The sequence below is a fragment of the Thalia democratica genome, unplaced genomic scaffold (assembly GCF_965202585.1).
Source record: "Thalia democratica unplaced genomic scaffold, ktThaDemo2.hap1.1 HAP1_SCAFFOLD_638, whole genome shotgun sequence".
Taxonomy (NCBI): Eukaryota; Metazoa; Chordata; class Thaliacea; order Salpida; family Salpidae; genus Thalia; species Thalia democratica.
Genome location: NW_028139643.1, coordinates 12,636 through 25,605, shown reverse-complemented (window position 1 = coordinate 25,605; position 12,970 = coordinate 12,636). Strand labels below are relative to the sequence as shown.

The window sequence follows — 12,970 nt, the reverse complement described above, 5'->3', positions numbered from 1 at the left end:
TACTATATCAAAAAAAAGCAAATTGAATAAGAATGTATGCTTTGTAAATTTAAAGTTGAGTAAACGACAAGCACTTAAACATTGTGACGTAATAATCTATTCTAGAAAAAAACAACCGGTGCATTTCATTGAGTAGAATGCTTGTATCAATAACCAATATTTTGCACTTATTTGTTATATTCGTTTAATGTTTTTCAACAAAAATAGCTACTTTTATACCTCTTAAACTATTTAATACCTACTAAAGGTCTCTTAAGATGTAATGTGAATATAATGTCTAGTTTTTATCCAATATAATCAAAACATTATCAGGAAATAAAAATTCAAACAACTGTATGGTCTGAAAACCTTTAAGTTAAAAAAAGTTGTGTTTTTTACTCTCGCTTAATTGATTTATCAGTACATAACTTTATTAAACAAAGCAATTTAGCTCTCATCTTAAATACACAGAGGCCAAAAATTAATATTAAAATCATACTATAATCATTATTTATAAAATAATCAACGGCTTGTAAAAATGTCCTTTTGGTTTTATACTTACTATTTTAGATTTAATTGCATTATTATGAACTATTTCAAACCTCCAGCACAAGATTTAGTGCATTCTGAATACTTTTTACTCCAAACATATTTTTCTATTGGAGCGACCAGCTCATGTTCATAAACAACCAATATTCTTGGTTCAGGGTAATTTCGTTTTTGTGTTGTATACGTCCAAGTTATACCCGGATTATCAGTTACTACTAAAACCTTAAAACAGTTTGATAAATTAAAAAACATAATTAGTTTGAACCTAAACTTTAGCTATACTTTATAGTTCTTGACAGTACAAATTCAGCAGAACTCTGTAAAAAACAAAGCAAAAATTTAAACCTCGATTATCAAGTCTTGATCTATCGGGCCTTCGGTTGAAAGTGATTCGGTTTTATATGGTGTTCGGTTGTATAACCATTCACTTCCGGCAAATTTTCGATCTCCTTGCATATTAACTGCCCAGTTTCCATTGAGGAAATATCTGGAAAAGTATAAAAATCAAAATGGTTTATCAAATAAACGAAAGTTAAAAATTCGTTTGAGTGTTTTTATGTTTTATTACCTTGGTATTTACAATATGTAATAAAATGTTCTGTACACTTAAAATTTTATTTCCGTTATTTTAAACTATATACCCAAACTTTGTTGCAGCTAAAATTAAAGCTTCAAAAAAAAAAAAAATTAGCTGTAAAACATTAACGTAGAAGTTCAATAAAAACTCACTTTGTATTTCTTGTGTTTGTATTTTTCACTGCAATATAGCTGTGAGTGCAGCATTTATTTTCTTTTATTTCAATTTTCCTTGCCCCAGCTGGAATGCGAACAACTCTGTAGTACCCTGCATTCATTGTTAAGTGTGAGAAAATAATTAGGAAACAAATGTACTACAAGTTCCGAAGATTTTCGAGAGCCGGCTGATGTTACATAACCTTTTGTAATTGAACTTAGGTCTAATTTTATTTTGATATATAACTTGTTTGCCGACATTAAACTATTTTTATTGTGCTCTTAAATAGGAAAACGCGATATAAAAGAGCAGATCTGTTGTTTAATTTTTATATGGTAATTAAATAGTTTGTCTAATGCAAATATTAAAAAATACTTAAGTGTTTGAAATTCATAACTATATTTTTTGGTTTAGGGATAAATTTTTTATGGCCAACTTAAAGTTTGATCGTACCAATTTCAAAAGAAATTTTTTCAAAAAACTACATTTAAAATTCTTAAAAAATATTCAAACAAACCGCTATTTACGACTTTTCTATCGTAGACACCACTTATTATTTGGCATGTAGAATTGTCACCATTACAAACACCACATGCGTCTATTGTTGCATTTGAATTTATTTTATTGTCACATCCTACTCTCTGTAACAAAAGCAAATACAATCTATTAAGTAATAAGAATAAAATAGAAATTGAAACAAAAAACATAAAGCATATATATTTTGTACTTTAACTTCACGAGTGAGTTCATACTAAACAAATCTACCCTAATCCAGTTAAAAGTACAAACAGTGGTGATAACCACACAATTAATTTTCAATTATGCATACAATTTCGGAACATACAATCTTTTTTATTTTGAAGCAAACTCGGTGTAAAACTTTAATATTTAAACGTACCAAAACTTTGTAGTTACTATTATTAGATATGTAACCTTTTTAATGATTTGACTATTTTAAGAATAACATTCAGTTAGTTATTTAAAGATATAAAAAACTAACAAAAATTACTTTAACAAACTACTTTTAAATTTTAAAAACATTAACAGAAAGGTAAAAAGTAGGGTTAGCAATATATTTACTATCATTTTATCTTAATACTTTAAACTACTTAACTAAATTAAAATAAATAACTTCTAGAAAACCAATTAAACTGACCATGCATTTACCCTGAATACACAACATATTTTTATCTTCAGTACAAGGTGTTCCATCTATAACTTGATCTGCTAACATATCGAAAAATCCGAATCCTTCAGCTTTACATAACAATTCACATTGTCCTCGACCTAAACATAAAAATAAAATCTGTTTAGTTTCAGGTATTTGAAAAGCTATTGAGCTACTTAGTTAGGCTTAAGTATAATAGTTTCTACAGCTGATTTAATTCTAAAGTAATAATCTGTATTTCAAAAAATTTTGAAGTTAAGATTGTCATAAACTTGAAGTAAATGTTTTAATTGTTTTTATTATATAAAAACTATAAACTAATTTTAACTGACCAAAAGTAGAGAATTTAGTGAAAGGTACCCATTTGTAATAAGATCTTCTGTAAGGTTTTGAATCAAATTTTGAACACTGTTGCTCTCTAAACGTCTTTGTTGAAGGTTTACAATCCTAAATTTTAAAAGATTATTAAACTAACAATTAAAATAACTCATGGCAATATCCTACAAACTAAAAAGAAATAATATTACAAAGTTGTAGATAAAAACTCAGCAGTTGGAAAAAAACCTCTGGGCTGCAAATTTCGTACTGTTTGTCTTCGCCATTACAGGGAATTCCCCCAAATCGAGGCTTGGGGCTGTCACACCGCCGAACTCTCCATCGGACACCGCGGCCACAAGTCCTCGAGCAAGATGACCAATTATCAAACTTGCTCCATCCTCCGTTTATTCTATTTGGGACTTCCCCTAATGTGACACATTCTCCTCGTCTGCACCACTGTTACCAAAAGGTTTTATTGATAAACAGAATTTTATTTTCTTATTATAAGTTACTGAATAAATTATAATATCTTTTACTTTACTAGTTATTTTACTTGAATTAAAACAATAATTAAATAATAAGAAAAAATCAATTTATGTTAAAATTTGGATGGTTTCTGTAAATAGAATGTTTTATCTTTATTCAAAGATAGCATGCAGTTAAGTTTTGTTATATATATATACATAAACTACTAACAAGATTGTGTCCACATTTAGTACCTTCTGCAGCTGGCATATATTTTGTTTCACAAATTTCTCCCCTTCCACACCATAAAGTCTTACATATTCCTTCCTAAGTAGAATTATTGTTTTATAAGTTTTAACAGGTAAAATATATATACCTATGGTAAAATGTATAGTATGGTTTACAGAAAATAAGAACATTGTAAATCGTGTTCTTTTTAAGTATAACTTTTTGTTTTAGCTTGTAAATCAATAATATTAAAAATAGTTTAGATTATGTGCTTAATAAACAGCAAATGAAGTTGTATGTTAGCTTTGTAATGCTGCTTAACTAAGACTTAGCAAAAATAAATAAAATAAATCTGATCGAACGAAAAGTAAACTAAAGTATCAAATATCAACTTAGTTTAAAAAGCTGTGCAAATATTTTACATCTACAAAGACTTGCCGGCTTTATTGTTTGTTTTTCATTAGTTGGCAAGTATAAGCAGTTCATATTTCTCTCTTATATCAATTACAAACATGCTTTGCTGGTAATTAAGTTTGTTTTAATATGAAACCGCTGATAAAACTGGCTTAATAGTTGTTTTAATCAGTTTTTATAGGTCAGTAAATGTTAAGCTCTGGTTTAAACCAGGTTGTATTTTTTTTTAAACATGTTCAGCTTCAGTACAATAGTTTAACTATTTTTACATTAAAAGCAATTAGCGATTGAACACTAATCAGCTGCAATTAGTTTACTATTTTTACGATCTACAACGGCTTTAATTACTGTTTTAAAATATTTACAAAAAAGCTAATTACCTATGGTAGCATAAAAACAACAACATTTGATATTTAAAAGAGTTGCAAAACAAGTCAATTTGTGTTTTATTAGGCTAGCGTGTGCAAAAACTAGAAAAAATTTCAACTTTAACATTTTTATATTGATTTATAAATTTTTTTTAAAAAGCTACCTTCACACCTCACTGAAACAATAAAATTTTTGAGAATGTATGTATTAAGCTTGCTTCTACAAATATTTATTTTATAAGTACAAAGTGTTTATACTTTTTGATTGCTTCTTTCTGTAAACTAATGTACATTCGTGTATAGCTTCTCAAAGAAGCATGTAAAAATGTTGACAAGTTAAATTAATTTTACGTTCGCTTGTCTGTTTTGTAACACCTTTTAAAGGCTTAGTAATTTAAAGGCGAGTAATACGTTTTGAAGTATTTTAATTGACTTATTACGTTAGAAATAGCAAAAGCATAGATCATGATCATAAAGAAATCAAGCTATGCTCAAAATTAACGACTAAGCTCACACGTTTTTTATCATAGTTTGAGTTCACATGTTTTTAAAGATATTTTTACTTGAACTAACAAGTCCATGTTTGTATTTATGATTGCAAATTTGTGTTTTGTTACCAAACTGCCATCTACACTGTTCTTCAGCCGAATAAGTTTGTCCCGGTTGCTGTGACGGATAATCGAAATCAGAAGTTATTTCAGATGGACTGTTATTCATACAATAACTGTCTGAACTCCTGAAAAAAGTGTATATTTATAAAACTAATTTAGAAGAAATTTTTACCTTTTAGCAAGTAATGTTGTTTAATGTTTGATAGCAATTTTCAAATTTTTGTCTTATGAAGAATTTGAATTATTTACTTGAGAAAATCTTTTAATGACTCTTTACTGCATTGGGACCAAGTAAATACCCCATTTAGAGAATTCAATGTAGGTGACATGATATTTCCTTCGCTCAAATTACACGTATTACTTTCACCGTCATGTCTCATTCCAAGACTGTATGAAATTAAAAAGTTAAATTATATTTATTTACATTAATATAATTACTATTTTCTTTTATTTACAGTAATTTACGAGACATACCTATGTCCAGTTTCATGAGCGACAGTAAAAGCAAGTCCAAGACCAATGTCCTCGTTAATTGTACAACTTTCTTTTCTACGACACATCCCTCCTATTTGTGCCAGACCTGATAATGAAAACAGCAAATAATAAAATAATTTTGACTGAATTATTAGTTAGTAAATGTAGTTTTGTATCTATCGTATAGGGTACAACCAGGGACGTAGCTAGCTCAAAAAAGTTACGAATCTGCAAAAGCTAAAATATCCTAAATAACACGTCCTAGCGGGAACACAGCAATTTAAACTACCTCTAATGTTATTAAGTTTAATCTGAAAATATGCAGTTATGTTAATACATCAAAAATGAAATGTTGAAGTACGAGTGATAACGGTATACAAGGCAATTTATTTTGCTCCACACCCCATATGACTCTTTATGTCATGCCACTTGTGTAAACCCAGAAAACATTCATTAAAAATAAATATAAAAAATCACAATTTAACTCAAAAACATTAATATTGTTTTCATTGTTTTCATTCAAACATTTAAACGTATAAAATCAAACATTTAACGTAGTCAATAGTAACAACAAGTTATGCAAATTTTAGTAACAGAAATTTGTATGATTTTGATTTTTGAAGCTACAACTTCCGTTAGATTCAATTTTGCATTGTAGCTTTTTGACAAAACAAAACTTTAACGCGCTAAATGTTACAATTTAGATGTATTTAATTCGTTCAATTTTTTTACGACACTAAAAGTGCTAAAGAGTACATATATGTCAAAATTATCTCTCAGGAGTGCATAATTAAGCATAAATGGATACTAAAAGCTAAAAAAGCAGAGTCTTTTCAAGCTGAAATAAAAGCAATTTTTTTTCGCACTCAAATATACGTTTCTGTAGATTTGCAGAAACGTACCAAGTCACGTGCCTGGGTACAACTACTGTTAATTTTTTTTTATAAAAATTAAAAAACTTTACACACTGTGACTTAATAATTATTTAAAATTTTAATAACCTAATGTTGAACATGGTTTGTTCTTGTTAACACAAATATCAATTCCTGTGAGTAAAATTGAATGATCAGCTTTTCTACTGCCAATTTTATCTTGTTGTTTATGTTGCCATTCACAAAAATTAAGCAATGAAGTATCTGCTCTGTGGCTTAATTCCAACTCCTTAAGAAATATTAATACTTTACAAATACTAGCATAAAAATATTTTAATATAGTGATGTATTACCATAAATCATAAAAAACTTTGCATGTATTTTAAAAACCTATTGCAAATACTAACTGAATCATCTTCCAGTAAAACAATTCCAATAATAATGACGTTAACATCGTTTTCTAATGAAGGATCAGAATATAAACTTGAAACCTAAAATATTTTATGACAGTTTATTCAATAAAAAAATCAATAAAAGTCAAATGATTTAAAACAAGTCAAGCTTAAAAAGTGTAAAGAAATACTTTAGTGTTTTTTATATGAATTTTCAACACAGTAATACACTTTTTAATTAAACCATAACGTAACAAAAACTTTTTAAACGTTTATTTTCACTTATATTTTAATTCGAAAAACATTAATTGTCTTGCAAGGAATTTAGTAATTCTATAATTGAATTTTTACCGGTAAATAATGCTCTAGATGTTTTATTAGCAATATTGTGTAATTTAAATTCTTTTAGCACCATAAACATCGAAACCTACAAACCTAATTATAAGTCCAAATTTTTAACTAGGGAAAAAACATTAAAGAATTTTTAACGAATTATATCCGCTTTATGATGGGATATAAAAATTTAAAAAACACCTATCGATGTGCTAACTATACTAATAAAAAACTTTAATTACAACAAAGACACTAATTATTACCCAGTTTTAACTACTTTCTAGTAGCTTTATGAAACGGTAAAATCGTAATATGTTTACCAAGGATACCCGTAAAATTAATTACTTTTTAAGTTTTCAAAGTATCTGTTTTCAGTTTAATACAATTAAAATTAGTAGAATTTCTTATCTCTCTATCTGCTTTTTAAAATTCTGGCGCTACAATTCAGTAGATAAGCGCATTAGTTACCTTAATTTTACGTATTACTATTGCTAGTAATTCTAATAAATATAAAACCAAACTTGTGAATCCTTTTAAGAGCTTCTTTTAATCTAATTTATTATTAACGTATTAAAGTAAATTAAAGTATTGTAGTATACAGCTAAGTACGTAGTTTGCGGTTAGACAATAACTAAAAAAGGGGTAAAAATTTGCTACTACAAAAAAAAAAAGGGTAAATTTCGCAAAAATATACTAAGAGACTTTAAAGAGAAACATGTTATTTTAAATTAAACACCTACTAATTTTTAAAGTTTTAACTATTTCACAAATATTATTTTTAAAGTTTATACGATAAAGTATAATAACGATAAAATATAAGCTAACAACTTATATGTAATTGCATATAAATATTTATTAATATTCTAACCATGTTCATAATAGTTAGTATGTAGATTGTAGTACTCCTTTCATCATTTTTATGTTTTTCAATAAACTTTTTATCAGCGACCACCAAAGTTTCAATTCTCTTTTTAACTCTTCTCTCATCTCTCTCATAATGACTCGACCTTTCTCTCGAAATTGACCTGCGAAATCTTCTTTCTGCTTCAATTCTCTCTTCGTTTTCATGTTGATCTTCCTGTGAAGATGTACGAATTTCACCATTTGACAGGATAGTCAGTGTCTTGTTTTCTAAATTTTCACTGATTTCTACTGGATCTGTTGTAAAATGAAACGCGTTGTTTATTGGTACAGTTTGAATTAACTTAATTATTTTTCATAAACAGTTGAAATAAGCAAAATAACTGTTGGTTTATCTAGAAAGCTATTGTAGTAGATAAAGAAAATAATTATGCTTATTGTTTAGTAACAACTAAGATAAGCTCTCTTTACTTATTTAGGTGTCTTCTGATTAAAATTATAGTTAATAAACAAATACACTAGCTTTAAAACAAACAAAATAGAAGTTTTCGATCAAATTATGAAAATATAAGTAGAAAAAATAACTTTATTTCATAAAAAATTTAAATGATGAAACTTACAAGAAAATTTTTAATTTGATTTGATAACACAAGCAACTTAGCTCAGTAAAATCGACTATCATTGTTTAGAATAGAAACGTTATTTTCTCTTCAATTGCTTATATAAACTACTAATGCCAAGTTCAAAATTAACAATAGAAAAATGCTTGTTGGGTCGTTTCAACGATACTTAAGACCCCTTGGTTTTTGTTGTTTATCTTGCAAAAACTCCTACTCACATGAAGTTGTTTAAACAATTATTCACAACACCAACAAATACACAAAAGACTTTATGCTTTACTAGACAGAAGTACATAAGTGACATCTTAAACAATGGAATTTAAAAAACTTTTAGTAATGAAGTACTTGTTTCAAATTGTAAGTTTTATTGTAAAATACTTTTAGTGTCAAACTTTTAAAGTTGTTAAGTGATAATCATGTCAAACAGGCCAAATGGTGGCTTTTTAAAGCTTTCTTTACAGCTTCATTATCACGTCATTGATTTTTTCCGAATAGGTTTTAAAGCATGTTGTAACTAGAAGGAGAAGGCTAATAATAAATTCAACATTTTATAACTCTAACTAAAATCAAAAGTAAACTTTTAACCACCAAATTCAAAACGATGACTTTATTGCATAACAAATTAATGTAAAACTTGTATTTTGAATGGATAATTTAGAGCAAATAGTTAAAAGGTTATCTTTTAACCACAAAGCTAAACAAACGCCGACTTTTAAACGAAAACGTTTTAGTTATGACGTCATAAACTTACGTCTTCTTCCCTTGCCACAGTACTGTATTTTTTCTTCGTTTTTGCCTCCTTGACGTTGATGCACGTGATTGTGACGTTTCTTGTAGATGACGTGAGGATCCGATTCGAACTTATGGCGTTCATCCTCGCTTATATGGCTATCGTCTACCGGTTCTATTATGATGTCATCATCGTTTGTTCGCATAAAGCCCGTCTGAATAAATATAGCTTTTTAATTAAAATTAAAAAAGTTATTGAAAATAGTTATAGAAGTGTTATAAGCAAGTTAACATGTACAAATAACATTGAATAATCAAAAAATGGTTCAACAAACAATAAAAAACGTCATCAAGAAAAATAAAAATAAAAGCTTATATATAGTGCAAAAAAAAGTGTAATGTCTGTTCAAAAAGCAGATTGTTGTGTCGAGTTTATTGTTTACTACAAAGTTTGTGTCGAGTTTATTGTTTATTACAAAGTTTGTGTCGAGTGATCATCATACAAGTACTCATCTGCTAACATTATTGCAGCATTGTTACGTCATAATAGTTGTTGAATGGCAATGAGATTAACATGCTAAAGAGTTGTAAACAAGTTTACTATCAGCTAAAATTATGGAAGCATTCTAAATAAAAAAGAGTTAATTTAAGTTTTACAAAATCTAGACAAACTAAATGGAAAACAACGTTTAAAAAAAACTGTCCATAAATGTACTTATCTAAAAATATGTAGTTCGAAAACCTTAAAAACTTAAATTGTACACGTTTTGATCAAAATCTAAAAATGTAAAAATTTTTTTATTCACGTTGATGCTAAAAGTTTTACGTAATATTTATATTTCGTTCTATTCACTTTTAATATCTATCAAATAACTATCATGGTTTTATTTTCCCTTTTTTTAAGATATTTAAGATTTCACGTAAGATAAAGTCTATAAAAGCTATTTTTGTCATAAGCTATATTTTAAGTACGTTTTGAATGTTTATGTACTCAAAGTATTTTAGTGTACTCTAGATAGAAGACAAAATTGTCTTTAAACAACAAAATCACTCTGTTTCAAAAATTAAATTTGAAATATTTCAGCTTTCATCTAAAGAAAATGTGACAAAAATCTTGCAGTGTTTTTTATAATTAGGTAGTAAAATTGAAACTTGACCGATTTTCTGTATAATTTCAGACGAACCCGTCAAAATGAACTAATTTTATATCAGACGCGACTTTTTGTTAATATATTTATCAAAAATAAGCATGATTTTGTTTACAGGTACTGTAACAGCTTCTTTTTTTATTTATTTTTTGTTAATATAGAACACACACGTAACCATAGAAGGCTGACTTACATCAAGATATTCAATAGAATAAACCAGATTATGCGAAGAGATAATAAAAACAAACATAACTTTTGAACAAAAACAAAACTAAAAGTTCAAAATTACGTTAGGATTTTTCACTAAAACAATATTAGCACGTAATAGTAATTAGTAAACGAGAATATGTGATAATGGTGAAATTGACCACGTGAGTAGCCATTAGGAATTTCAACAAAGGTAAAGATAAACTTATTAGTTTCCTATTGAGTTGTAGCAAAGAAAAGACAAACAGCAAGTCTGGTTGCTTTTGAACGTCGGCAACATCAAACAAAATTTCAATGAAAATATTTCTACTTATTCTTTTGTTATAAGTTTAAAGCGTAATACTTTTGTTATATTGTTAACTTCGTAGCGTTGGTCCAACTTTTACTGTTTGTAATGTTATAAATTATTTTTTGTTTTGGTTCTTTTAGATGCCATTTGATTGATGTATTTTCAGTTTGTAAGTCTTTTTACTTAAAGTTTGTTTTTAACTAATGAAAATCAATAACCGCTAGGAAATAATTATATATCTATTTGCAAGCAGATAGTCATCTACATAACACAAAAAAAAATAATTATTGTTTAATAGATAGAGAGCTCCCTACTTTTAATATAAACTTTCAAAACTAAAATAGTTTTACTTGGAAATAAAACTTTAAAATAATTTTTTTTCTAAGAACCACTTTTAAAAACACAATAAATAAATTTGTTCTACTTATGATATTTTCTAGAATTTGTTTTTCACACAACTGACTACTTCAAAGGAAATTCTTTATAATTAGGCAATGAATTTAAACTTTTACATTCTTACATCATAACACTTCTTTAAATCAAAGGTAACTTGTTAATTAAAACCTCATGATTGTCAAACAGTTAACGGTTATTTAATAGACTGTGGGAATTACAGAAATTTTAGAAATTTAGCTTGATTACAACTTATTTGTTTATTATTTTCCAACGCAAGATTTTCAATTGTTGTACAAAAACTTATTTAAAACTCATATTGTTAACTTTTTAGAAAAATTTTTCATTTAAACAAATTTAACCTATTATTAATAATATTCAACATAAGTTAAATTTTTAATGAATAAAACTGCACTTAAGCATCTAAAAACTCATTAGTTAATACATGTTTTTAATTTAACTACTTTGAGGTGTGTAAAAATTCTTAAAAGAGTCTAAAAAAAGTTTACATAGCAGTGTTTATACATCAAATGCTTTAAAAAGTATTACTGAAACAATTGTACAACCAGTTGTTGTTACTAACCAGTCCGTTGCAGGTTGTCATGGCAACTGGTCGGTCACCATGCGAGACCAAGCGACCGTGGTAGTGACAATCCCAACCGTTTCCTTCGACAATCCGACTTCCGTTCTTGTCCATTCTCTTAACGTAGAAATTGGGGGACAGCAGTTGTGAGTTGGGCCGAAGGTCGAACAGGAAAGACTGGCCGAGACCACGGACTCGATAGTGGACCACTTTATATGTTTTGCGGCTTATTTCTTCATTCAAGCTTCTGCGATGTCTCTTTGTTGCTTTTCGGTCAATTGTTTGATGGTTGAAACTTCTATCCGTTTTAAACGGTGTCACAATTTCAAAACCTAGGAATGTTTTTTTTTTTCATTCAGTTTTCTGTGTGGTTTTATCTAGAAATATTGAAAAACTATATACACAAAACAACTAAGAATTAGTTTGATTTAAAACGGTTCTTAAATTTGTTTTTACAATCACCTACTTTGCAATATTTGAAAAATAACCCCCTACCCTTTTTTTATCATACATCACACATTTAAACACCCATTAAGTTTTCCACCCCTTACATTTTTTCACCCTTTTAAAACCACTAAGGGACTACTTTAACCACTATGCAAAGGCCTGATTCAAAACCATTATTAAAATTGCTTATATTGTCTTACAAAAATAGTTTATAACTTAATAATAAAGGCATAGAATTATAACAAAGAAGTAGCAGAATTTAGAAAATTTTTAAAAATATTTTTATTGTTCTTGTAACCTTTTGCAAATATTTTTTTATTAAGTTAGATTCACAGGTTTACACTTTTAGAAATACCAGTAAGCAAAGTTAACAAACTGTTTGTGAACATTGAGTGTAAAACATGACATTTATTGGAAATGAAATGGCAGAAATGTTTCTGTAAGCTAATATTGTGATAACAAGCAGAGTTTATTTAAATAAGCAGAAAACTTCTTACAATTATGTCATAGTTAAATCGGCGAAATTAAAAACCTCCGGCGAAAATTTAAACTTGTTTAAAACCGGAAATTCAAACCCATATCAAAATATAATCAATGAGAAAATCTGCTGAAATTAAAAATCACGTGAAAGAGATTGCCGATCTAAAAGCAAATTTATTGCCAAACATAATTTTTGCACCGGTTAAACTGAATGAACTTTTTCCTTTTTTGTGACGTAACTGTTTGATTTCGGCCGTTGACGGCGGTACAGAGTTCGTGGAGAAAATTTAAACTTCAACGTCAAACATA

General features: G+C 27.8%; 1 protein-coding gene across 1 annotated transcript; it reads right to left on the bottom strand.

Moving 5' to 3' along the window:
• Positions 1-867: 867 nt before the first annotated feature.
• Positions 868-12,760, bottom strand: LOC145846793 (A disintegrin and metalloproteinase with thrombospondin motifs 18-like). Its single transcript, XM_082953408.1, has 16 exons — positions 12,757-12,760; positions 11,735-12,066; positions 9,137-9,329; positions 7,773-8,062; positions 6,587-6,670; positions 6,309-6,468; positions 5,308-5,413; positions 5,083-5,220; positions 4,796-4,958; positions 3,444-3,539; positions 2,994-3,203; positions 2,762-2,876; positions 2,418-2,548; positions 1,779-1,902; positions 1,258-1,372; positions 868-1,015 (listed from the first exon to the last, which is right to left on the bottom strand). The coding sequence occupies exons 1-16, from the start codon at positions 12,758-12,760 to the stop codon at positions 868-870; spliced, it is 2,409 nt and encodes an 802-aa protein (XP_082809534.1).
• Between the last annotated feature and the right edge of the window lie 210 nt (positions 12,761-12,970).

Excerpts from the sequence above, each read along its gene's own strand:
- LOC145846793 (XM_082953408.1), bottom strand. Across the intron at positions 8,063-9,136 it reads CTGTGGCAAGGGAAGAAGAC|ATCCAGTAGAAATCAGTGAA; the intron begins GTAAGTTTATGA and ends ATTTTACAACAG. Across the intron at positions 3,204-3,443 it reads CTAAATGTGGACACAATCTT|TGGTGCAGACGAGGAGAATG; the intron begins GTTAGTAGTTTA and ends TTTTGGTAACAG.